This window comes from Seriola aureovittata, chromosome 5 (genome assembly GCF_021018895.1).
Source record: "Seriola aureovittata isolate HTS-2021-v1 ecotype China chromosome 5, ASM2101889v1, whole genome shotgun sequence".
NCBI classification, from domain to species: Eukaryota; Metazoa; Chordata; class Actinopteri; order Carangiformes; family Carangidae; genus Seriola; species Seriola aureovittata.
In genome coordinates this window covers 11,580,001-11,607,130 of record NC_079368.1, presented here as the reverse complement: position 1 = coordinate 11,607,130, position 27,130 = coordinate 11,580,001, and the positions used below count along the sequence as shown (strand labels likewise).

The window sequence follows — 27,130 nt, the reverse complement described above, 5'->3', positions numbered from 1 at the left end:
ATGGTGATGGATTTACACTGAAGCTCATACATGTCAACACCTTGCCGTGTGCGTTCTTGACGTAAGAAATTCTACTATAGATTTAATGCAACTGTCCCCACGGCATGTGTGCTATCAACTGCAACAAGAAAAAACTACTGTACAGTATAGTTACCTCAACAGGAAAGTTACTGACTTTTTCAGCATTTGTTTGCTTGCAGGATATTTCAAGAGTTGAATGTTTTTGTAGTGGAAAGTTTGGCAATGGACCGAGAAACAAGAGCTGACTTTTGGTATCGATCTAGCAACTGTTGCAAGGATTCATCCACATTCCAGATTCAGAAATTTTCTAAACATTTCTCATTATTAGGAAACAAACATTTGTTCACGTGATTCAATTTTTTTTTCTTTTGCGTTTAAATTCCTTTTTTATAATATTTCTTTGGCTGGGGATTATGAGCATCATCTAATATCACACATCAGTATGATATATGACAGACGTTTATGTATATATTAGATGTCCAAGATTGAATTATTTGCTTTATGCATTAAACAGTGACTTTTAGAATAAGGTGATATAAGGTGATGTATGATTCCTACACGATCCTTCATGCAGTCAGGTATGTCACGGCTCCCTCAGACACTGAGCTGTTCTTTAACAGTAAAACCAACATGTTAATGTTCAGCCATCAGTCAGACTAGACTTAGAGCACATATGCTGACAGTACATGTGTGCCTGTGTGTGTGAGTGTGTGTGTGTGTTAATGGTTCACTGCCAAATGAAGTGCGAAGACTGTCATTACAGCGCTAGTTACTGACCCCCGTCAGAAGGTTATGTAATTCTGATTAGCGAATTATCTTTACTGCTGACTGACTGGTTGAGATTAAACCAGGTTATAAATTCAGTGTGACACATATGTACAAAGAGAAGGTCAGAGGTCACCAGGAATGTGTGAAATGTCCTTGACACTGGTAGAGTTTTAATTGAAAAATACAGATGATTGTAACTCAAGTTTATCAGCACATTGTTGTTATGAAAATCTAACTTTTTAAGTTCTATTCTCCACACAGCAAAGATCAAGTGTCTGCTAGACAATTATATTTTCTTGAGGCCATGCCAGAGACCTGTGAGGAGCCAACTGCTTTGACTTGATTAGATCTTGCAAACTTTTCTCTTTGCTACACTGAATAATATGAATTATAACTCAATACTGCTGAGTCCGCAGACGAGAGGACCAATAAAATCCATAGCTTGTTCACTGCAGCGCCGAGGCGGCACAGAGACAAAAAAAAGATTAGCTCAGAGAAAAACGTCCCACTGCTACAACTGTCAATTTACTTAGAGAGTGAGAAGGTAGAGTGACACACACACATGTACAAATACACACCTCTGGGTCTGGTTGACCTTTTCACCGCACAATCAATAAGAGGGTAAGAGGTTATGTCTGTCCAAGTTTTCTACTCAGTGTAACACTACCCTCTTATCCTAATCCACCTTTATTAACACCTGTAAGTCTCTCGTACTCACACCTGTTGGGAAGGACTTTTAATTTGGTTATCTCCATGGTTGCAAGTGTTATTTTTCTGCACGCTAGCAGGTCTCCTGTGATTCTCCCTAGAGGCCTGTGCTGCACTGAGGTAACTGAATAGTTTCTGTGAAGCTCCAACAAAGTGAAGTCTGATGTGGGCTTCAAACATTAATGTCTGCTGTGTCCCAGACAGGGCAACCTTCTTTGCAAAGTCAAACCAAACCTCAGGACTGTAGCTTTAATGGGCTCAAAGCCATCGGACGCCTGGCGTCGCTCAATAACTGTTAATGATTCATTTATTTTCCTTGAAAGTCATTTCTCCTCTCCAGAATCCCAGGAGATTAACCGGGAAATTCAATGTGACCTGACTCAGTCCCATTAACTTCAGGGTCTTATCAGGCTGGTCTGTCTATCTTAACTACCAATCTCTTATCTCTCCCAGAGTGACCACCGTTTGGAAGACCAGACTCTTGCTTTTTCCAAGATATGGGACTAAAGCTGACTGTGATATACTTAAAACTCACATGGTTAGCTGTTCATCAGCAGGAGAACTGGTGGAGAGTAACAGTTACTATTACCAAAGAATAACCAAAGAACAATCACATCCAGGAATGAGAAATAGGCAGAGAAAGATTTCAACTTTTCTATTGTATAGCAATTTGATGATTTAAATTTCCTTAGGATAAACTGTCCAAACTTTTTTCCCAGTAACGATGTTCGTGATGTCTTCACCTGCGTTTCCCAAAGAATTGTGTGATTACAAATGTAATGTCTATAAATAAGTCCAAATTCATGATCCCTGCTGCTTTAAAACATATTGTGTTTACCGCAGTCTTCTATACAGCAGCTGAAAGCAGAACAAGAGCAATCACATACATTAAATAAAAATATTCATTACAACATTACTTGGTGCTGCTACGTAACTTTGCTGGTATCTCAGTTCAGTGATTTGACACTAAAAGTGATTATTGCTCATTTTATATTACATCTACACCAACATAACTCATTCATAGCTCATCCTCAACGTGTCAAATGTTTATATTTGTTGAAGGGATAATATTCACTTGATTTGCTGACAAATAAGCCTCACATTTCACACTGCATGTAATAGGATAGGACGAGCAGCAGAAAAGATTTAGATACTAAAGTAGATTCTCAAATTAGATTTACGAAAGCATCTATTCAGTCTTAAAGTATTTGTTCCGCTCAGCTTACTGTATCAACAGTACGGGTGAGACAGCTCGGCTCTGTCTGCAGTGGTAGACCTTCACTTCACCAGGCTGGTGATTTTTCAGGTGTGTGAAATTGACTCCAGTGGACTTCTCTCACATCAGTAGCAGAGGAGTGTCCCGGTGTACTGAGACTCCTGGCTGTTGTCCAGCTGGGTCTGATTCTCATTCAGACACTGTGAAGCAATTACTCAGTGATTTGAAAGAGTGAGGAGAGGACTGTATGTGTGTGTATGTGTTTATATGTGTGTGTGTGTGTGTGTGTGTGTGTGTGTTGGTGATATATCAGTAAGCAGTTTGGGCCCTCAGCTCATTAAACATTGATGTCGATGGAGAAAGAATGGTTTCCATGGCAGCAGAGAAATTTAAGGTCAGCAGCAGAATGACTAAGCAGGGCCGATGCTAATAGATGATACAGATATTGTAGATATGTACACTATGAAATAATCCAATACACTCACACATATATTCTGGCAAAAGCAAATGTTTTTTTGTTTTTTTAAAATCATTTCTGTCCCTCTGTTGTTATTCAGCCTAACTTTTAACATTGCTATTTTTGACAACATGTACCAACCCTGGTTGAAAAGGTTTTATTTTAGAAGCCTGTTGCGGCCACCACATTGTGCGGTTGTGTGGTGACCTTTTTTTTTTTTTTTTTTACAGTCCACAGTGCCTTTATTTTTATATTTCATGGAAAAGTACAGGACAGAGGACTCACAGGATGTTTTGACTCAAGTAAAGTTCCTGACTGACTGTTCACAAATTAATCCTGATAAATGCCTTTATATACAAAACCAAAGGGCCAGAATGGAAATTGTTAGGCCGTCATAGTGTTTAACCATTTCCCAGAGGTGAAGTGGAAACCTGGAAACGCTTCTAATTTTGTGATAAGACTGTTGATACAAAAGGGGAACTTCAATATTATATTGTGTTCCTGCCACTTACTTTTACTGCTGCAAACTTTATTGTTTGCGCTGCTGCCTGTCTGGACCAAGTCTCCCTTAAACCTCAACAGAACCTCTTCTGCTTAAATGTAGGTTAATTAGATCAATAAAATAAAACCAGTATCCATTTATAAATGTGACGTGAAATTCCTGCAGGTATTAATCACTGCAATTTTTAGGGGAAACAACAACTGGAGAAAGGAGAAACTTCAGACAAGTTTTGAACCTGTTTGAGGTCAATAATGGTATTTCTTTGTCCTTAAAAAGTAAACTCATTTGTCAAACAGAGAATGATACAATGTAAGAAAAACTTATTGTGCTACAGGAAACAAACAATATGAATGTGTGAAGACACGGTTCATCTCTGTGTTGGTTTGAATCCTCACCAGTTTTTAAGGCAAATATGAGGTCGTCAAACTCCTGTGAATCCTCGTCTGCGGTCACCAGGTTGGTGTTGATGAAACCTCCCTCTGTGGTGTACGTTCCCATCACTGGACTGGGTTTAAACACACTGCTGGGTTGACTGCTGGGCCGCAGAGACGCTCGCTCCCAGTCTGCTGACACCTGACACACACAGACACACGGCATACAGTCATTTGCGTCAACACACATCAACATGCACACAGTTCAAATACAATATGCATGTATTATAGTTGCTGTTGGCCTGTTTGATTTAAAAGTATTTGTGAGATGTAAATGTTTCCCTTCATACCAGCAAAGTACTATAATTTATTTATATAGCACTTTTCAAGATAATTTTATAAAATGCCTTGCAGCCAGTTAATGTACATGATCATATAAGACATTTTATATAGAGAGTAAATTTATATACGTGTTGTTCATAAGCTACACGTAGTACACATAAGACTGTTTTCATGTGTTGTTGATAAAGATTAGTTCAAAGCCCAAAAGATAAAATTCACGCGAACACAGGGTAAAGTCAGGTCGACCATTCACATCGTCTACACACACACACACACACACACACACACACACACACACACACACACACACACACACACACACACACACACACACACACACACACACACACACACACACACACACACACATACGTACACACTTAATTCAGAGAATGGCTGCGTCTGTCAGCCACGTAATCGAGTCTGTGATGAGTTAGGGTCAGGCAGAGTGCATGTTTTTTTCAGGCACCCCGAAGGGTTAAGGCCAACCCACAGGGTCACAGCAGGTTCATGGGGTGAGAGTGAGGTCAGAGGGTTTAGGGTTTCATACTGAATCAGCCCATATTCATAAAAATTACGCTGCCGGTACAGTTACATGGATGAGAGATTTTTGTTTTTATTTTGTTTTTAATTGGTGGTGGGGGCGAAACTGATGCATCCATACAGCAAAAGACAGGAGTGATGGGGCAGAAAAGAAAAAGAAAAGAAAGTAAGAAAAGAAAAAATGGCAGAGAGTGAAATGAAAAGAGGAAATTGACTAAAGCGATTTGTCTTACAACAAAAGCAGATCACTGTATGTGTGTATCACTCATATTCCTTTCCACAAGAATCAGATGAATACATTATCAATTCTTGTTTTCCACTCTGCTCATTTATTATGAATGCCTGCTGTATCCATGCACATGCATAAATGTGTGTGTGTCTGGGTGTGTTTGGGGCTTGCTAGGCTGTAACCGGTACAGAGCGTCCCGGTGAGGTGAATTAAGCACCACCAGGCACCTCAGATCAGTCACATCCACTTTGACAGGAGGCCGTGAGTGGATGACTCAAACCTTTCAATATGTTTTCAACCCTCAAATTACACGTTACGATCCCTATTCCAATTCCGCTCCAATTTCCTTTCAGCCGATCCACTCCACAAATCATCACTCATCGCCAGTCTTAGTGCTCTCTATCTGCGCTGATATTTTTTCTTATTGGGCCGTAGCTGAATCTCAGAGAGACAGGAGTGTGCTCTCATGAATAAAACAAGATTACTGGATTCCTACGTGTAGAGAGGGATCGAGAAAGAAAGAGGGGGGGGGGGGGGCTCCCAGGAGTAATGAAGTTAAACCTGCCCCCTTTTTTTTTCCTCCTTTTTTCTCTCCCTCTCAGCAGCTCGGTCCTTATAGGGCATTCTCCAGGGACAGAGCTGATGAGGAGACTGAGTTACTACAGAGGTGGTGCATGTGTGTGTTTGCATGTGATGTGCCGATCTGACAGAAAAGTCACAAGAGGAGTTGATGTGGGAGTTAGTGGAAGTTATGAAAACCGTTTACACACACACACGCCCACACACACACACACACACACACGCCCACACACACGCCCACACACACACACACACACACACACACACACACACACACACACACACACACACACGCACACACACGCACGCACACACACACACACACACACACACACACACACAATTTTACACAGATGTTATACAATGAGAATCAGTTTGAGGCAGAGAGGACAAATAGGAGTGAGTGTCTGAATGAGAGAGTGAGTATGAATGTTCTCTGTGGAGTCAAGCTCAGCTGATGTGAGAAATGTGTGAAGGAGGAACCAGGAATGGGCAAACAGAGCCCTGGGAATGAGGGCATGGGAAAAGCATTTGACTAAGAGAGAAGGTGAGAAGGTGGAACACAGTGAGGGAAGGTAAGAAAAGACTACAATTTTGAATTTAAAGAAAAATCCCATTTCTTTTTACAAATCAGGCCCTGTTTATAGTTTTGGCCATCACTCATATAAGTTGTGATACCATTTTATTAACAAAGTTGCTGAGATCTGGGGATACAGGAGCAAGGATCACCCCCAGCCCCATTATCCAAGCCACTATTAGAGGTGACATCGAAAGTCAAATGTCCTCACAGCATAGAAAAACTGCATATGGATGCGACTATGGTAGTATGCTGAAGTTCAACTAGGAAGCCACTTCCAGGTTGCTGCGATATCTCAGTAGAAAACTTTGTGAGGACAATGTTTTAATAACGGACAGAACTGATGGCCATGTACAGTATATAATGCAAAGTCACAAGATCCATACTATAAAAAAACCCCCACAAATTTCCTTTATACTTCAGAGGGGATATAGTTGACAGTGGAAAATGGAGTGCAACATATATATCCGTGCAAAGTATTAGAGCCAGATAATATGGGTAAAAATACTGTAAATCCATATAATCTAATATGCACAACATGTCTATCTTTGATAATACAAGTGTATCTGTGTCTCTGATAGCGCACTAAGTTCTGTGCATGTTGGTATCTGTGTGTCACCTCCTCCATGGCGCTGATGAGATTCTGAGTTGATTTGCTGATGTCGCCCCCGACAGTGGCGGGTCCCCCTCCCTGGTATGTGGAGTCTGGAGAGTCGTGGCCGCTCATCTCCACTGTGTAACTGGCTTTGGTTGGCCAACACAGCTGGTTGTGCATGACGAAGTACACTGCAAACACATACAATCCCTGTAGAGAAAGAGTGGAAAATCCGCATTAAGAAATAAGTTCTACATTCTCCACGCCTCTGTTCCTTTATCTTCTACAGAGCTCCTCAGTATCATGTCTAGATCAGTCTCAAGCCGAAATGTTTCAGACATCAATTACATCTGTCAAAGTTTTGTGGTTGCTTGTAATGCCTCGGATCCAAGAACTGAAAGAGCACATAGTTTCAAAATGTTAAACATAAGCATAAATTGTGTAATATCAAATAATACTGTACCCAGGATGCATTATTATTAAGCAATGCATTGTTATTGCACTAATAGTTAAAGCATTTTCACATCAATCGTACGAACAGCATCTCTTCCAGCATGATTAATGGACAATTACTTCATCATTGGGCCATGACATCATTGGCACCCAGGTATTTCTGCTTCCTCTACTTCCTTGTCATTACCAAATCCTCCTGGTCCACAGCACCGGGCTGCGAATTTCCCCAAAACACCAGGGTGTCAAATACCACGGGGCCATCCCGCATTTCACAACACTCATCACCGGGTGATGACGGCAGCCGCAGACAGAGATGGAATGCACAAGAGTGGTGCATGAATGTGTTTGCATACAGGTGCATGCAAACGCACAGCCAATGATGCACACACAGAAACACATTTAGACATATAAAAAGGACTGTGGTTCGGTGGTGACAAGAAATGGGCAAAAAAGTAAGTACCTGGACGCCATTTCGGTCAGTAAAGCACATATCTCTAAACATGGTTAAGAGAGCAATTGATATCTTAGGAGAAATGCATGATCCTCTAACTAGATTTTCTCAGTTGGCTTGTTTTTGACAATGCTCAATCTGTCTGATGAGCAAAGTGCTTTGTTTTCAACGAGTGGCAGTGGGTAAGAACTTCCCAAACTGTCCCAAACCTCAAAGCTCTCTATGTGACATGAAGTTTTGCTGCATATTTAAACTGTAAAGCTGCATGTAACCAACCCACAGGCATCTGGGTTTATGTGTGACAGAGCCAACAAGAAACAGCAGATCGGCTGATTAGCAAGGAACAGCAAACTTGCCCAGCATGTTCCTGTATAGCAAAGTAATCATCATTACCTGTGTATCCAAGGGATATTGCAATAGAAAAAGGATTTAAACAGTGCTGATGGTTACAATCAACATTACGAGAAAAGACAACGAGAACCGTCACTGGAAACTGTGTGTTTATGGGTGCATTGTAAAACTGGAACATCCAGCTTGTAAGAAGGAGAAATATGTTGTAAATAGATAAAATGGAACATGAAACACCTCACAGGTCATTAGCTGTGTTTTATAGCCTGACATCTCTCAAATAGTGACTTGCACAAACTGTCAAGTGCTGTACATCCATGTACATGGGTTCGTGCATTCATGTGCCTTCCTGGACAAGCGTGAGATTAATGTAGAGTGATTGCACTGTTTTTGAATTTGAATTGTCTGTGTATGAATTCAAAGAACGAAATGAACTTTTCTTTGTGTGACCACTGGGAACATTAAACAAAAGCAGCCAGGTGTGTGTTCACGTCTGGGTGTGTATTTTGCTATCCCTCGCAGCGGTGTTGTGGGTGATTAGCACATATCATTAGCAGACTGTGCAGCCTGAGGAACAGGCTTTACAACCATAAGGCCTGTTATGTAAGTGTTCCCTGATCACTGGAGAGGCCACGTCTTTAGAGATGGAAAGCACAGCCCTAAGGAGAGCAGGAAGGACAGGGAAGGCGGTGGGTCGGTGGGAGGCCAAAGCTTGGATCAAGAGAAAGCAAAGAGAAGTGGAAAGAAACATTTGGGGGGGAAAGTGAGAGAAAAAATTGTATCTACAGAGATTAAAAAGTAGAGTTAATTCAAAAGAAATACAAGCCTACAAAGTTTTCTTAAGTGACTCATGTGAGAGTGACAATATTGTTGTTCAGGACAGATTTAGCCTGGATAATTAATGCAATATTCTCTTCAGTCCTAACTGTGAAAAGTGATGTGAACAATTTTCTGTGCTCGTTAAAACAACGGATCTATTTCCCCTAAATCGTGAGTCTTCGCAGGCTTCACACAGCTGCCTGCGTGTGTGTAGACACGCGTCGGCCTGGGTCTTCGTTTCAATAATAACACACAGATATCCTGTGTCCTATTTATAGGCGACAACAAAGGTTGAATGAGGAAGCGGGGGTGGAATTGAATCGTAATGGAGCATGGTGCTGCTTCACGGCTGTGGATGTTTCTGACGGTGACGATACAATGAGGTAAGGCTTACTGGCAGAGGGGCTGCGGCCAGAGGAGATAATGAGGGGTGGTGCTGTGGTGATTTGATTATTGTATTCTAATTCAGCCTGATGTGGCACAGATGTGGATCCTGAGTAACAATAGAAACGAAGGATGGAAGGAAGGATAGAAGAAAAAAGAGAGGTCTGTGGATTAAAAAGTCTTATTTTTCTAATTTCGCCGCAAATACGATTATTTTGACAGTCTGGTTCGATCGAATGTCCTGCGTGAGACGAAAAGTTGCTTTCTACAAAGAAAACTAAAGAGAAATCTCTGCTCTGCAACACAAACACAGTTGTGCACAGCTGTAACATCTGCATCTGTTTAATGGCATTCAGTAATCAGCTGTTGGGAGGTGTGCCACACAAGCACATCAACAACAACACCAAGGGAAACATGGAAAATTCTCCTAATGGAAAATTCACACCATGAAGGAAACAATAACAACTGCTTTACCATACTTTGCAGCAGAGACCGACAGTACAACGGCTTCCAACCTCAAGGCAATGGAACAAAATGGAAAACGATGACACTAAAGACCTGATTAAAGGATAAGAAAGCATTGTCTACATTAGCAGCTGGTGGAATAATAATGTTGAGAAACAGGTGGTCATGTGGCATCTTAGCCAGTACAATATCTAAGTGAAACATTTATTAACTTATTCTGCTCATTTAAAATTTTACACTCAAATAATGAAGTGAAAATAAAATTACAACTCAGTCTAGTTATCAAGCTAGTGCATGACTGATGACATGAAATCTGATCTGAGGAGATCTACTGATGGTAAATTTGTTAATGGGTGACACAGTCGTCTTGTGAAACAGTTTTTAAAAGCATTCTGTAAACAGCCCTTTAATTATAACTTCTTGCATAAGCACCAGAACACATTAACACAGAAATGAACTTCTTTCATAAGTCTTTGACAGGCTGTTATGAATAATGACAATCTAATTGCTGTTCAAGGTGTGCAGATTGTTTGATGAGAATTACATTTCCAGTCTCTGTTATCAGGATCCCATTTGCTTTCATTAAACTTTCAGTCAGTCCCTAATGGAAGTCCCACAATAACACATAATGTCAGCCCTCTTACTGCAACTCTTTTCTCCTTCACAGCTAAATAAATTAAGTTTGCCCCATAAAACTTGCGCACGTGCGCGCACACACACACACACACACACACACACACACACACACACACACACACACACACACACACACACACACACAGACAAATCTAATTGCAACCATGCTTGGTACATGGCAACAGCATCTCCATCAACACAGAGTCCATTTCCTTAGCAATGCTTTGTGAAAACTAGGTCAGACGCATTCGTTTCCTGCTAATCAATGTCCTTGGATGTGCTTTGGGGCTCTTTATCTGTCTGTTCCACTCTGATGAGTCCTTCCTTATGCCTACTGCAGACCCAGACCAAACCCCAGAGGCTGCCGCTTTAGTCTGAATTTTGAGGGTTGCAATGTAGAAACCAGAATTGAAAATCAATTTTCATAGATCTTTTTTTTTCTCTTAGAGAAAGCTGAGTTTGAGAAGTTAGCTGCAAGGGTCAACTTGTCACCCGAGTGTGTCCTGCCTGAAGCCAAGGGCAAAAGGGATGCAATAGGGGGCAATCTATTAGGCTGGCATAAAGTCCTTTTATGTTGTATTTGCCCTCTCTCAGTAGAAATGTAGCTGATTGCCACAGAGCCAGCAGGAATAGACTGGTGTTGTATATGTGATCGTGTGTGTGTATGCCTGTGTGTTTCTGTTATTAGTGTGAGGGCAGACATAGGAGGATTGGATGTGGAGGACTGGGAGGCCTTAGGGGGCCTAAATCAAAGACAGGAACACATTGAGGTCACTACAGAAAGGACTTTAATCTTTAAAGTGTTCCCACGGGATTAAGGCCGGATTTTTACCGGATTTTTTAAGACAAAACAAAAATTAAATTGGTGTCTAGAAGGATTTGGGAATGCAACATGGTACTGGCCATTCATTTTCCAGACATAAACCGAGAAGTGTAATCAATATTAAAATGCTCTAATTAACAAACATATTAATGTAATCAATTCAAAGTGACCCTTAAAGAACATCATCATACTGCTGGTCTGCTAAAGAAACTGACCACATGATGTCAAAGGGCGGGACAAAACTCAGCTCATAAACAAGTGCTAAATGCGACATCAACTGCTGGTGTTGACATCACTTCTGGTCATTGGTCACTGTACCAACAAGAGAAGTTTACTTTGGTGCAGTGCTGTTGTCTTTGGCATGTGAATGCCACATATCACCACGGGTTACCACAGACCTCTTATGGCACACTTTACAGGCAGATGGTGCCTCTCAGAGGATGACAGAAGAGACCACAAACATTTATAGACTACACAAGAAAGACAAGAATCTATTGCACCAAAGAGAATGGGGTTGGCAGAGCTTCCTGGATATCTTTGCAAAGAGGACATTATTAAAGTCTCAAAAGATGCAAGACATTTCCAGAAAACTACAACTCTGCTGCCTGGAAGTTTACTTTATAAAATACTGAGTGAAATGGACACCAACTTTTGAAATCCAACACTGTAGCTCCTGATGATAAACTACTGGCATGGAGCTAGTTTAGGGAACTTCTCCCAGACAACACTGCAATGAATTTTCAGCCATCTGTAATCACTAACAAAAATAATCCTAACAAAAAAAATGCCTCATATTTTCAAGTTTATATAAGACTAAACTAAATATAACCCAGTAATGTTAAAATGAACACTTTTGTTTATTACAGTACAACTGAATTTCATTTGTCTGTGAAGGCTGCGTAAGTTGTATTACACATTTGGCTTTAGAGAAATCCTCATAAATAATTCACTATCAGATACCAAAAGCAGAAGTATTAGCTGGGTTCAACCTATAATCATTGATGATTGTTATGTAACTCTGGAGTTAGACACCTGTGTAAATGTCTGCGGGTTTCGAGCTGTAAGGAGGATATTTGGTGATAGAGTTATCTTGTGCCTCATTATCGTCCGCTCTTTATCTCCATTGATACTTGGAGCACAGTCAGAATAAAGAGAGGGAGCAGCAAATTGAGAGAAGGACAAATAAAGACAACAAAAAGACAAAACATTAATGGAAAGTGGAGAGAGACAGAGAGAGAAAGATGGCAGTGAAACGCCTCAGTGAGATGTGACACAGTGATGACCCTGCCTCTCTCTCCACTCCTGAGGCTCCTCGGGCACCAACACATCAGAGCTGGGCTTCAAAGTGGGATGAACTAGCCTTCATCACTCCCTCTATCTTAGTCTCACTCACACACACACACACACACACACACACACACACACACACACACACACACACACGACTCCCTATTGGTTGGAGTACATTCAGGTTAAAGTCCCCACTGGGATACAAGAGCAAGAACACACAGTCCTCTACACACACAGATACCAGTCTATCAGCCTAAATAATCACTTTTGCTTTTGGTAACTTCCAGAAAGCCCTCTAATATTACAATCTGTGAAATGCAAACACATTGACCAACTACCACACCAAAGAATAAATCTATGTTAATCCAAAAGTACACATCCTGATATTATTATTGCGCCCCATAGCACCCTCAAATCCCCATGTTTTCTTCTGGCTTACTGTGCACAGTTCACAGTTGAGTTTTAAAACAGCAACATTTTACTGGGAGGTAATTTGGAGATTTGGGAATGTTATTGGGAGCTGTATAACACAAGAGGAGATGATGCGATGATGTCAACTCAAGTCAAAGTTGGAAAAAAAAAAGAAAATTTAACTCATTTCAAGCTTGAGAGTGCAAATCGAAACTTTCCATAGATTAGCTTCACTTCATAACTCAGGGAACATTAACAAAGATGACAACTAAAATTTATGTTGATAGCTCGTGTGGAAATAATGACAGCAGTAATGATGAGATTAAGGAGTAAGATAATAAACAGCAAATCAGTACATTAATTGCACCAGTACAGTGTATAACCAAAAAAGGAATACAAGATGCTGTTGATATGTGTATTTGATTAAATGACTGTATTGTGTGTAACACGTACTGTAAGTAAGTATACAAACAAATAAGCATATGAGCTCACCAGCAGGCAGTTGAAGATGACGTAGAGGATGAGCATCCACAGGTGCCTGTAGCCCATATGGAGTCCAGCCCACAACCAGACCAGAGAGACGAGCAGGAACAGGAAGAGGACAAGCGGCACCTCTGGAGCACAAGAGAACAGAAGAAGATGAAAACACAATCTCAGCACAAGAGAGAATATCAACAAACTAAATGAAGGTTACTGTGTAACAAAGCCTATACTACCTTAGATGAGCTAACACTTATCATACCCAAAGTATTTTACAATGTATGAATGTGCATGTACACACACACAAACACTTTTTACTTTGAACATACTAAGAGTTTGACATGAGCAATATGGTACTTGACTTAAACGAGTGCAGAACACATTATGCTTGATACCAGATGTTGTTGCATCATCATCTGGATTTAGATTCTCAGGGATATATACAGCATAGTGTAATCCTCATTTGTTGCTAATGTTTCTGAGGCCGGGGCTGATAACCTCCAACAGTGGGGCAATAAGAAGAGACGGAGGGGATGTGAGAACCACGAGTGAGCATCAGCAGCTGTTTAATGACCCAGTTCTTGCATCTCCAATTCACCCATTGGTGCATGGCATCTTTTCTGCTCCAACAGTCATCATGAACCCGTGTGCTGTGCATGTGGACTCACGTGGACCCTGATTTTTAAGTCCCAGCTGTACACAGCTGGAGAACAGACATAAAAGGTTGGCTGAGAAGACCTTCGCTCCACACTCTCATATATATGTAGCCAGTAAGCAATCATGCAGTGTGCCCTCAGGGGAATGCTCCCATTTTCGCCACTCATCTATTGAACTTTTGTGGTGCCGCAAATGCATAAGATGTGCTGATACTAATCCAAGACCCTGTGTGCACAATCATTTTGGATGTGCAAATGGCGGAGACAACTGGTGTGTTAGCATGTATAGCCTCATTTATACATACTGTATATTCTAAGAGGTGACATTGGTAGGGTGCATGATGGAGCTGATTATCAAAATTTAGACATTCTCGCAAAAGGAAAAATATGGCTGCTGGGTAATTAACCTGAAGCCAAACAGGCTTTTGAACAAATAGCCTGGTGGACAACTTTGATTTTGTTTAAATCTTGTTTGATCATTTCAAGCTTCCAAGTGTTTAAGAATGAGAATGAAATAAATCATATATTGCCTAGTAATGTTCTTTAGTATACCAATACTAATATTGATATTTGCAATGCTTTAACAAATAAAAACAGTCATGCCATTCCAATTGACAAACATTGTAGCAAGCCTAGACCTTGGCTCACCTCACCCCTCTCAGTATAGAGAACGGGACTATCACTGTGACTCATGTCGTCTAAGGAAGTTTGTAATTAGCCTACCCTTTGGTAAATAAGGCCCTGAAAACATACTCTCACGTGGAAGCAATCCAACAATTACAAACATGTGGCCTCACTCTAAAATGCACACTGTCTCCCCTGCATGCTGTATACAGTAAACACACACCACACTGTACACAGCATGCAGAGAAACGTTCAAGCATATCTTCTGTATTTGGACTGTGTCAGGTGTTTCTAAGATAAGATGAGTCTACCAGGAGATCTTTCTGCACGTGTCTCTAAATTGAGCTCTACTGTGGCAACTGGCATCACTGGTAACCCACTTTTTGTCAGGGCACTGCTCTCAGGCTTACAGTATGTCACACTACACAAGCGGAGGTGAACAAGGTGCCTCAGACTTTGTCTATAAAAGTAAGTACAGATAGATTCATATTGTTTATAACCACTGCCTCTTGTACTATTCATGATTCACGATGTGAGCGTTCTCTCACTGAATTGGAGACTGAATTAGGGGCACTGACGTATCCTTGGACCTCATCTATATCAGTTCATGGTGTTCCTCTCAGCTTGAAAAATCATTCCCTCTCCTATTATTAGAACAGCTAATTAGAAGACAAACAAAATGAGTACTGCCAATCAGGAGTAGACAAGTCAAGTGTCAGAGTGACTCATCACAACAGAGAGAGAGAGAGAGAGAGACAGAGAAAGAGAGAGGCCTGATAAATAAACCAGCTCATTACTATCGAGCTAGTTTTCTGCAGGAGGGAAAAATTAAGGTTACTAATATGGTAGCAGCTGCTGAAAAGGACAAAATACTGTTTTTCTTTTTTTTCTTTTTTTTTTAAACATCTGGTCTGGTACTTATAAAGAAGAAATGGGAAATTAAAATTGTGTCTCCACTTGATGAGTAAACTTGTTCAGTTTTTTAGTTAGATGCATCACAGTTGGTGTGTCAGTCACAGTGATCACAGGTGTACTGCACCGCTCGAATTTGAACACCAAACACACCCAAGGTGGCTGTGCTGTATGGACATTTTCAGCCATTACCATTAACTTACAGTCCTATATATCTTTCTGATTGATAAATACTAAGGTAATGAAATAAGACCTTAATTAAATGGGAGTATATTAGTAGTGATAGGACCAAATTTAAAAGTAAAGGAAGAAGAAGGATTGAAAACTGGGGTGTGAGAGTTCAGAGCTGAAAAAGCTCGTATCTACACTTAACTGTGTGTTACTGCATCTCTGTAGCTACATTAATTAAGTGATTCACTCTAGCCATGCATTTAAGCAAGAGATGTGTCACTGGGCACTGACTTTTTCTGTGATGCTCTGTGTACTTCTGTAATTCTATGTGTGTATGTGTGTGTTGGGGAGTGGATGGCTGGGTTGGTAAGGTGGCTGGAATTTGCAGCGGCGTGTTTCTTTGTGTGGCTGAGAACATGATGTGCCATTGATAAGCTTTATTCATGCTCCGTGTCCTCATATCTACCATGACTATATGGAGCACACTTTATCAAACTGACCATACAAAAGAGCGCACGATGAGATGAATCTAATATATTACATTACAAATGGATTTCAGGCAACATCTTCAAAATGATGGTTTTACACTGACTTTCGAGTCCAAAGGGAAAATGTACAAATTCAAAATGACACTGCTGAGTCGCTCTCATTTTAGTCCACTGGTTGAGGTTATGTAGGACGGACTGTACAGTTCACTTCACAAGTAGGATGGAAACACAAAGCACGGGGCCCAAGTTTGCACAAAAAGTCCTCACTTAGGTGCCACTTCTACCACCCTGCCAGTTCCACTCAGGTTCTGCTTCTTATCTCACTGCAACTTTCCTCCGGCACAACCCTATTATACTTTCTGAGCAATGTTTCCTTCTCATATTCTTCCTTTGCATGCCTCCCGCTTTTGCTTTGAGACTTATTTCCTGTAAGGTTTTATTCATAGTTTGTTTCCTGTTGCTTCAGTATTATTATTTCACACTTAGTCTTGTTGTGCTTTAAGCCCACTGGGGACATTCTGTCTCAAAACCAATGTCTTACATCTCCCTCCCTCCCTCCCTCCCTCCCTCTCTCCCTCTCTCCCTCTCTCTCTCTCTCTCTCTCTCTCTCGCTATGTCCCTTCTATCTCACACATCTGTCTCCATCTCCTCCCTCCCTGGTTTGATTTTTCCAACCATGTAAGCACATTCCAGCGTGTGGACAAGGCAGAGCTCCCACAGTAAGAGCAGGTTCCCAGAGCCAAATGAAAACTGACTGCGAAATGCTGACTGAATGTTTGGCTTGATACCTCTGCAAAGAAGCAGAAATAAACAGAGTAGACAAGCATTTTCAGTGACTGCATGTGTACATATGTTTGTATGGTTATGGACATGTGTTAATGCATATGTAAGCACGAGAGGGTCTCAGGTCTCCGCTGGAGAAATGCTAAGTGACGAACACGAGGGAGCTACTTTTCTCCACAGGCCAACCAGCTCCAGTTTACATTTGATCAGAGCAGGGTTCCTGGTGTGAGAAGACAAACTGAGAGGAGAGCATGAGTTCAACAAAAACACCAGGACAGAAACTCAAGACGGTGCAGACATTACTGTCAAAGAGAGGTCAGCAGCTGCAATAACAACAAGCTGTAATAAGTGTGTGTTGAGTCCGCAGAAACACCCCACACACGAGCAATGTGTGTGAACTAAGTGTGAACATACAGTATAGACATGGTACAAGCTATGTTATTCTATATTGTTTCATTGAAAAGAATATTCATTTAAGACTAATTGCAGCTAATATTAGTTATTACTGCTTAGTTAAAGCAGGTAGCAGTTATTGTTATTAGACTCCAAAAGTTGTTGCCATTAGACCACAGCAGTATAATAATTATTTACAATGGGAACTAATTATTGCTAAAAGCAAAACCAAAACAATAAAATTCTCTCAACCAGATATTTCAAGTTGAATTCTTTGAGATGTGCTCATTGTAGCCTTGAGAAATATATCTGGTAAAACCATGTATGAGAAAATGACTCCATCGTGAACAACATCTACAAAGGAGTTTGTATTTCAAGGCTACTGATAACAAGGCTGTGAGAGCAAAATATAAACACACGGCTGGCATCAGAATTAAGTGGTTGCACAGCCTCAAAAACCCAAAGCGCATAATATAGCTCTCTGCAATCAAACATTATCACTTTTCATTTTCACATTCCTGGCCAATCAATGATCAAAGTGCAGTCAGGGAACACTTGGAGCCATAAAAATAGAACAATAGTAGTTATTCATTCAACTCTGCTCTGCTCAAAATCGAAATTCTTCTGTATCAAAAGAACACCATGTCTTACAAACACACCTTGTGGGCTCAGTGGGGACTGTGATAAGGCCTTACTGATGTGTTTTGAATGGGCGCTGTTGTAAGTTTAGTTTTTGTTTTTATCAGTCACTTCCAATCTTTGCTGAGGAACAGGTCTGCAGGCCAGGACGAACGTGCAGGCACATGCTGGCACGCTTGCTAGAGTTCATTGACGTCAGAAGTCCTGCTATATCTCACCTCTCACAATCACACACACACACACACACACACACACACACACACACACACACACACACACACACACACACATTCAGTTGTTTGCTGCAGTAGGGAATTTGATAATGCTGGTGACCTAAACATTCATGGTCCAAATGGCACAGGTTCTGTGCAAATCTTGGATGGACATAGAGTTCACATTACTAGATGCATGATAGTAATATAAGATAGTTGTCAAATCTATCAAAAACACATCTGATGAACAAATCAAAGCTAATCAAATTTTTTTATCATCAGAGGATGTCTTACCACTGCATATTGCAGGTCTGAAACTGCTCAGCGTTGTTGTAGCAGCATCTTTTGCTTTCAAGCCAACTTTGGCAAACTGTAGATAAGCAGGCAGTGTGCAGGGGCATGGCCTGTGTACACATACAATATCCCTCACATTGTTTTATTCTCCCTTTGAACTCCTTGGACCTTGAACATATTGAGACAAAGTCAATATTAATATATTGAGTTGTGCACTCTGCCAAAAGTAACAATAAAGATGAACAAAACAAAACAAAAACATAGACTAAATGCAGTCCATATTTTTTGTGTGCATGTCATGTTAATGCTTATATGCAGTTCATGTGCATGTGTATAGGTGGTTTTAGTGTGTCATTGTGTGTACAAATAACAACTAAAGGTGCAGCCAACACTGACACACCACTGCATTAACTTTGATGAAGAGTGTTGCTGTCCAAGTGTGTGCTTTTGAATTTATTCATTTTCACAGTGCAGCTGCTGTCCTCTGTGCTTGTGCCACAAACAGTCAGTCAGGACTTTACACTAGCTGGTTTGAATAGTGTGCGCTGTGTGTTTCCCTTACTTCCTCGCTCTCTCACTTGCTCTCTCTCTGTCTCTCTCACTCTGTGTAAATAAGAAATTTAGAAGCAGCTGAAACCTTGCTTACTGTGCTGACTGCTTCCTCTCTCTTCTCATTTAAAATACAGCAGACGTATTCTTAGTCTCCTGCTACAAATAAAAAAAATCCTATAGGCTGACCTTTAACCTCAGCCTGGTTTGTGAATGAGAAAGTATCGCTCTCCTGCTAAAAACGCACACCTACCTGCAGCTCAGCAAAATGCTGTTTTGATTTCTCACACTGCTTCAGAGGCCGCACACAGTGTGTAGGGCAAACTGCTCACCAGGACTGGCACTAATTCAGGCTTTGCTTTGTCATCGGAGGGCCTTGACTGAGCAAAACAAGCTAAATCCTGCTGAGTCTCACCAATGGCCACTGATTACAGCCATGATACCGAGGGACTAAAGTGGTTGGCTAGGATCTTCATGTGTGGGCGAAATGACCGACTGCACTGAATAAATGCTCCTGATTCATACTGACTGTAACTCTGTGATGGTTATTTCTCTGCAAACAAAAATGTTACACAAGTTTGAGGTTGTTGACACAGATCTCACTACACTGCATTGAGTGTATTTAGTGCTTTAAATGACTTTAAATATGTAACTGAAACACATAAAGTGTGGTAGAAAGTTTTTGGGCACCAGACTGTTTTAAAACACATTACTATCATTATTCCTAACATCTTCTTAAATGGTGCTTTAAAATTCTGAAACTCATTCCACAAAGTCACACACAAGTGCAATGAGTGAATAAAAGTAAGGATGTCAGCATAATGTCATTCATAAAAGGTCAGGTATTGAAAACATTTTGTTCCTGTTGAGGGTCTGTGACATGGATCCTTGGCTACACACAGCAGACACAGACAGAGCATGTAAACGGAGCGACTTAGGGGCTGAAACTTTTAGCTACAAATAGGGGTGGATGCAGTCTAGTTACTAAGGGCATCCTGGCAGCAGGTTACTTGTTTCTGTGGTATTTGTATGCGAGCATACCGCAGAGATATGGAGTAAATGATACTGAGATTGTACATGCAAACAATGTTCAGTTCTTATCTATTTTGTGTGCACACACTGCTCTGCCCCCTTTGCTGTGCACATTTTCAAATTCATGCGTGTGTGCGTTTGTGTACTTGTCCACATATTTGCAGGTGTGTTGGGTACCTGTGCTGTTGGTGCGTCCGCGATAAATGTCATCGTAGGCCTTCCACTGCTGAGTAACCTGGTAAGCATGAATGAACACGACCAGCACAGCTACCAGACAGATGAGAGGCACCAGCACGGCCGTGCACAGAGCTGCGTAGATGTTCGGGATAAAACACCTAGAGGAAGAGCAGACAGAAGTATGAGTGTTTAGTGTTGCCTCACAGTTTTTTTTTTTGAAAAAGCAGAATGTCTGAGAAAAGAAGAGGAAGGTGCAAGAGTGAGAGAAGGCAAAGTCATGCTAAAAAGAATTAAGCAAAGAGTTTGTCCAGCTCAGCTTCGTCACATGATGCCACAAAGGTGAGCTCTGGGAAACGGAAACCTAGATTAGATCTGTGTATTGCACTATATTTACTCCAGTTAAGACTTTGTTTCTTCAGGTTTCACAAACACGAGCTGCCCAGTGAGATCTCTGATCCTGCCTAAGACTCACAGCATTATTGCTCAACAGCAGCTTTTGCCTTCGGCGGCAAAATACGCATGTTCTTAACCAGGTCACCCTGGAGCTAGAGCTGGATAACATCTAAGGCCAAAGACGCTTAAAAGCATTTTTCTATTTAAAGGATGAAAGAGCATTTCAATGAACAAACAACATGATATATTTGTCTCCTGCTTTGAAAAGGAGATGAGTGTGGAGTGTGTAATCTGAGTTCAACTGCTGAAAAAAAAAGTTTCTTTGAGGACAAGCTGAATTTCAGGCTTAATACACATAATAAAACATCAAAAGGTTATTCTTTAAAAAAGGGGAATTCTTCAGCAGAGCTACCTTTTGTTTCCAATTAAGATCAAGTTATTTCTCTTTCTATTATCTCTCTTTTAGTGTGAGTGAGTATTTTACTATCTCTATCCCTCTGTTTTTCTCCTGGGAAATCTCCGGAGTTTCTTTCCAATCAGACATGTTTTGCTTTATTAAAGAAAACTGGGTGAAATATTGTTCTCTGGGAAAATCAACATCCTTAAATAAACTGTAACTGCCAAACAACTATCAAAACACTCATATGACTTTCACAAAACAAGCTCGCCCCCTTGTTTGGTGGCAGCGTAAGAAACACAGATAGGACTTCACTGCGGGCTTGAGTAATGGCAGAGAAATAATTGGAACTTTGCTAGCCATAACATAACATGAGGTATGCCAAATAAAGTATTGCATCACCAGCATGTCCCAGCAAGACAGCCAGACGATGAGAGTGTAAACACACTGGAATATGGATATTTATACTGCTGTGGCCTTGTGACGGGATGAGATCCTAATGTACTGAAAGTCTCACAAGAAAGTGGAATCTCAGGGATTCTTGTAGTGGATGGAGAAAACATTACCCAGGGGCCCATTCTACTAAATTCATGGTTTGAGAGAGAAGAAACAAAGTGAGCAATGCCTTTTATGGGTGGTTTTCATAGAAACACTGCTGGGATTTTCTTTTTTATACATACCACAGAGTGAGGCGGTGGGTCACTAAAGCCCATGGGCCTGTTTCAGGGAACACCTAATATAAAGATAATATAAAGATAATGATATAAATCAAATCTGTCTTAAGGAAAGATACATGCTCCTGTGGTAGCTTCTAGCTTACATAATGTGGCCGCAGGACATTCGACTTATAGATTTACATTTCCACAGGTGAAGACTATACAACAGCTTCTGTGGGATACAGATGTCCAGCTTCCTCAGGAAATTACATGAGCAACTTTATAGCCTGGCTGTAACGTAGCCAAACTAACCATGAACCATTGTGTCCAGGTAACATAGTTTATCAATTCCAATAACAATAGTATATAAATAAGTCAAAAGTAAATAATTTCTTTTTTGTTCAAATCCAAATTCAAATCCAATTTAAAGTTATTGTAATTGAAATTGTTATGATCCCCTCTGTTGATCAGTTGTGCATAGATGATGTAGTAAGTGAACGAAGACTACATACTATTTCAAATAATTAACACAAAATCAATAAATTCGAAGCTTAAGTTAGCAGCCACAATACGTACTGAATCTTGGAGTACGTATTATTGTAAAATCCTTTTATATCTATATTATACAATTCAAAAATACTTAAAATGTACCAAAATAACAATGAACATTAATTTCAGAATTTTCTCTGTTAAGTTTAAGTTTTGTTTCATCTTTAATCTCACAATTTAATTGCCTCCTCGTTTTATGGTCAGAGTTTCTGCTTTGTCCAATCATGACAAAAACAGGGCAAAAAGTGTAGACCTGTTGTGTGATTAAATAGTGCCCCTTTCTATTATGCACTCATCTCACCATACTCAATTACCTATCTATCTTGCAGCAAGTACCAATAAAAGGTCTTTCATTGACAGTTAACAACAACAGCTGTTTGAATATATATGACAAAATGCATACAGTTACAATATAATACAATACAAAACCACCAACTGATGCAAGGTCTGAGCATGACACCTGTTTGTACACAGGCAGCAGATAAACTGAGACAACTTGAGTGGTGAGAAAACAAGTGGCTACCTGTTTACACTGATTGATGAGGAGCCAGAGAGAGAGAGAGAGAGAGAGAGAGAGAGAGAGAGAGAGAGAGAGAGAGAGAGAGAGAGAGAGAGAGAGAGAGAGAGAGAGAGAGGGAGAGGGAGGAATGAATTCAAAGGCTGCCTCATAACCTCAAAGAGGAAGGTACGCTTCCTGGGAAACTGAATACTCCTCTGTGTCCTTAAATCTCTCATGTGTACGCTCACTGTCTCACACACACCCACCCACAGGAAACACATGCACACCCTCGATCCCAAGGATAACAGCCACACCTCGGACCACTGGCTAATTTTAGATGTGATTTAAGGGTTCCAGCTTCATTGGTGTTGGACTTCGCCCGTCATGCACACTTCACACACGAAAGAAAGAAAGAAAGACATACACACACATGCCTGACTAGAAAACCATTGTGCAGCTTTTCACAGAGTGACCTCATCCGTTGGGCTCTAGGATTCAGGTACTCTATACAAAGATGGCCGTCGGTTATTTTTAGCACAAACACACACAAAGCCATACAGTATATGGGTAATTTAAAGTCTCTCCCTTCCTCTGGGCACCCTACTGTGTGAAAGCCTCCACCTCCAAGGTAAAGACTTTCTGTGGGGAGACGCATGTAAACACTGAAACTCATTCCCTTATTCTGATTGGGCAAGATACCTCCTCATATGATGTCACTGGCTCAGGTGTTTTCTGTTTGCTCTCGACTGAAGTGGAATTTAGCGAAGCCAAAAAAAGTAACTTTAGTCACCATAGCTGACACAAACCACTTTCAGAAATATGAGTCCTCTTATGAAAACAGATTACATTAGTGTCTATTCCACCTGCCTTTCATCAGTTATCCAGACCACTTGTGTGTGTTTATGTGTTTTGCAATGTCCACTCACACATCTCCTTGAACCAGTCCGTACACAGTGTGTATGGTCCATCCAAAACCACCAAGCAAGACGATGACCAGGACAACGATGACCAAAGCAGGAAGTCCCCAACCCAACAGGAAGTAGAGCAGGTATCGGCGCTCGGTGTGCTCGTCATTCATCACCAGCACTTGCCAGAAGTTCACTGCCTGGGGACATAGTTTGAGAAAACAACATGTGTACAGGACTGTGAAGATATGTGGCACAGACATGTGCCAGCGCATGTAACACCTTTATGAGTTTTAATGTTTCTCTCAAACCTATAGCAGCCCAGTAATGTGGTGAAGAAAGGCAGTGTTTGGACTTGATTGATTTTTTTCATGTGTCATACAACCACACTTTTATCGCACCCACAACAGCTATATTTGTAATCTAGCAGGCTTTGATAGACTCATCCATGTGATGCACTAAGCCCTGCATTGTTACATAAGTGGCTTTTCAGAAGACCTGCTGGTTATGACACAGACACAATGTCTTATCCCTGTGTGAGGACCTCAGCAAACAATGTCATACAGTATCTTCAGTTTTAAACTGCTACACTGGTGGTGAGAGGCAACGTTTAATTTTAAATTGAGTTTTAAAGATAAGCTCAAGGGCAAAATGAAGTAGCTCTCCATTTTCCAATGCAGGCTGGGGTTAAAGTTAAAGTCCATTGTTTTGCTCAGAGTAACACGCATTTATGCAACAGCTCAACAGCTATGATGAGCAGCAGCTGATAATGTTTGTTACTGTCCATCTGTCTGCAAACACTTAAGCGGGACATTTGCAAAGAGGACATGGTGATGCAACTAATGACAGGGAGTTAAGAGATGCTGAACCCTATGATAACCTCTGTCCATCCCATAACCATAACCACTGAAACAACAAACACTGATGCAAAAGCACACAAGAATACACACAAACAGACACACACATATGCACACAACTGCACTCCAGTTGTGTAACAGCTTGACTACACTGCCTTAAGACAATAGCGTGATGTCAGTCTTTCCTTGGCTGTGAGCAGGCTGGAGCCACAGAGATACAGTAAATGAATTATGGGTAACTCTGTTCTGAACTGTTGCCGCTGCAATGGCTGCATGTCTCGCTGACCGTTGATACTGCGGCCTGAGAATAACGCAGGAATACAGATCGATAAGCTTGCTGACTCCATGGCTTGATGATTGGTTATGCTTTTGCCTTATCAGGAAAGTAATTGTTTAAAGGGCCGGCTCAACCAAATTACAAAAAAAAGAAAAAGAAAGAAATTTCAATATTTTCTTACATCTGATGATATCTAAACATGAGGATAGTTCTGTTTTATTTATCCAGGTACAGAAAGGAGTGGAGTGAAGGAGCAGAAATGTAAATAAAACCACTGGTGGATACAATTGAAGGTTCAGTGTTTTTTGTGATTTGGGTGAAAAGACCCTTTAACAGTAGTGCTGTTGGAAAAACCACCACCTGTGTGTTTGACCACATGTCTGGTTGACTGACTAGCCTCATCCACTATCATAATGAAATATGTCTACTGGTAAAACACGAGCTACAAAGCCTGGCAGTTTATTTGTCTGGCTAACTGGAACAGTGAAACATGGTAGAACAACACTGTGCAGCCAAGGCTTTAGTAAGTCTTTCCTGGGTAAGAGCTGTACAGTATTGTTATGTAATATTATGCAGCTTCTCAATAAGCTGAGGTTGCCTCTGCGAGCCTCTGCAGTCAAGAAAAAGCTGGTCTGGAAAGTGATTAAATTATTGGCTGTTTTCTGGCATTATGTCAGCGCATAGTTCCCTGACCAACTATTGGACATGAACATCCTCACATACACACACCCACCCACACACGCTGCAGTTATTGATTTAAGTCTTCTTCATGGACTGAGATGGGTTGCTGGCGCCCACTCGTATCATTCACTTGGCTGAAAGCAGCTACCTGATGGGGGGGGTGGGGTGGGGGGGTGGGGCGGTGAGACATCACACGGGTCAATATTGAGACATTGGTGAGGACAGAGTGGCACCAATATTTTCATTTTCAGCTACTATAGCTGCTGACAATACAGAAATGACTAGAGGTTTTTTTGGCATGAAGTGTATAATGAGTCCATGATTTGGTTCATTCCATTTTTCACACCATTATTATTATTATTTATTTATTTATTTTTTTTTGGGGGGGGGGTCAAAATGTTACCACGCTGCTGACTTGAATGTGCCTGGGGGCACCTTTACCAACCTTTACCACAGATACGATCACTCCATCATGATTGGACCAAAATATCACATGACACACATAGTTGGAAAAAAATAAAGTGCAATATTTACAAAATATACAGCTTGCCCTTATTTTAAATAGAAAACTAATTTTGTTATTTACATTTTACAGTGTTAATTGTAAAAAGAAATAATTTAATAATACATTTTTTTTTTCATCAGTAACATAATGAGAGCTCAACACACTGCACCTGCAGCTGTTGCAGCGGGTTTGCGTTGGTGGGCGGTTATCATGATACACAGTCGTGGATGTTTGTATTGTGGTTTTGAGCTTGGTTTTCAGAATCGTTACACCCTTAGTGTTAAAGAACGACTCCTATTTGAACTCCTTCTGAGGTGAATCATAGTTTATGTTTCCTCTACTAGATCATATCAGCTCTACTACCATACTTTGGCATTTGGCCTGAGCCTTTATCCCTTTTATATCTCAGAGATCATCTATAAACGATCTGCAAAAAAAAACCCCAAAAACATATATACATTCAGCATGTACAGCGCTGCTTGGTCCCAGTATAACCCTATAGTGGTCAGTCTCCATTAGCTTATTCAAAAGGCTAATCTTATAATTCTCCACAAATAATAACGTATGTGCCAGGAGAGATTATATCCACTACATAAACAAAGATTATGTTCCCTAACAAACGTCACACAGTGTAAAATATGTAAGAGTGATGGAAACAGCGAGAGACTTACACAAGAGGGAAATGACAAAGTTCAATTCGGGACAGTTCTCCTGGGGATACTGGTCTAGGACAGTACATAACGGTTGAATTTTTTAGCCCATGTTTTTGTGGTGGAACACGTTTTTACCCCATCATGAATGACGCACACATTCTTATTATCTGGCTCATTGTTGGACACAGAATAACAGCTTTAAGAGATTTTTAGTTATCACAACAATGGATCATGTTTCCCATCTCAAAATGTGATTATTATTTAGGCCTGAGCTTTCACTAAAGTTTTCATAACACAGTCAGACACCACCCAGTCAATTTCAGTTGGTTTCCTAACCTATATCAAATCTGTTTAACCAGA

At 40.7% G+C, this 27,130-nt stretch overlaps 1 protein-coding gene across 3 annotated transcripts in view; it reads right to left on the bottom strand.

Moving 5' to 3' along the window:
• adgrv1 (adhesion G protein-coupled receptor V1) overlaps window positions 1-27,130 on the bottom strand; it is a 113,414-nt gene that overhangs the window by 1,066 nt on the left and 85,218 nt on the right. For 2 of the 3 annotated variants that reach the window (XM_056376794.1, XM_056376795.1), the window contains 5 exons: window positions 23,819-23,997; window positions 20,399-20,556; window positions 13,481-13,602; window positions 6,933-7,118; window positions 4,068-4,245 (listed from right to left, as the gene is read on the bottom strand). In XM_056376794.1, coding sequence (XP_056232769.1) covers window positions 4,068-4,245; window positions 6,933-7,118; window positions 13,481-13,602; window positions 20,399-20,556; window positions 23,819-23,997 — 823 coding nt within the window. Of the gene's footprint in view, window positions 1-4,067; window positions 4,246-6,932; window positions 7,119-13,480; window positions 13,603-18,655; window positions 18,809-20,398; window positions 20,557-23,818; window positions 23,998-27,130 lie in introns of those variants that run through there. The other variant, XM_056376796.1, reaches the window with a different exon arrangement.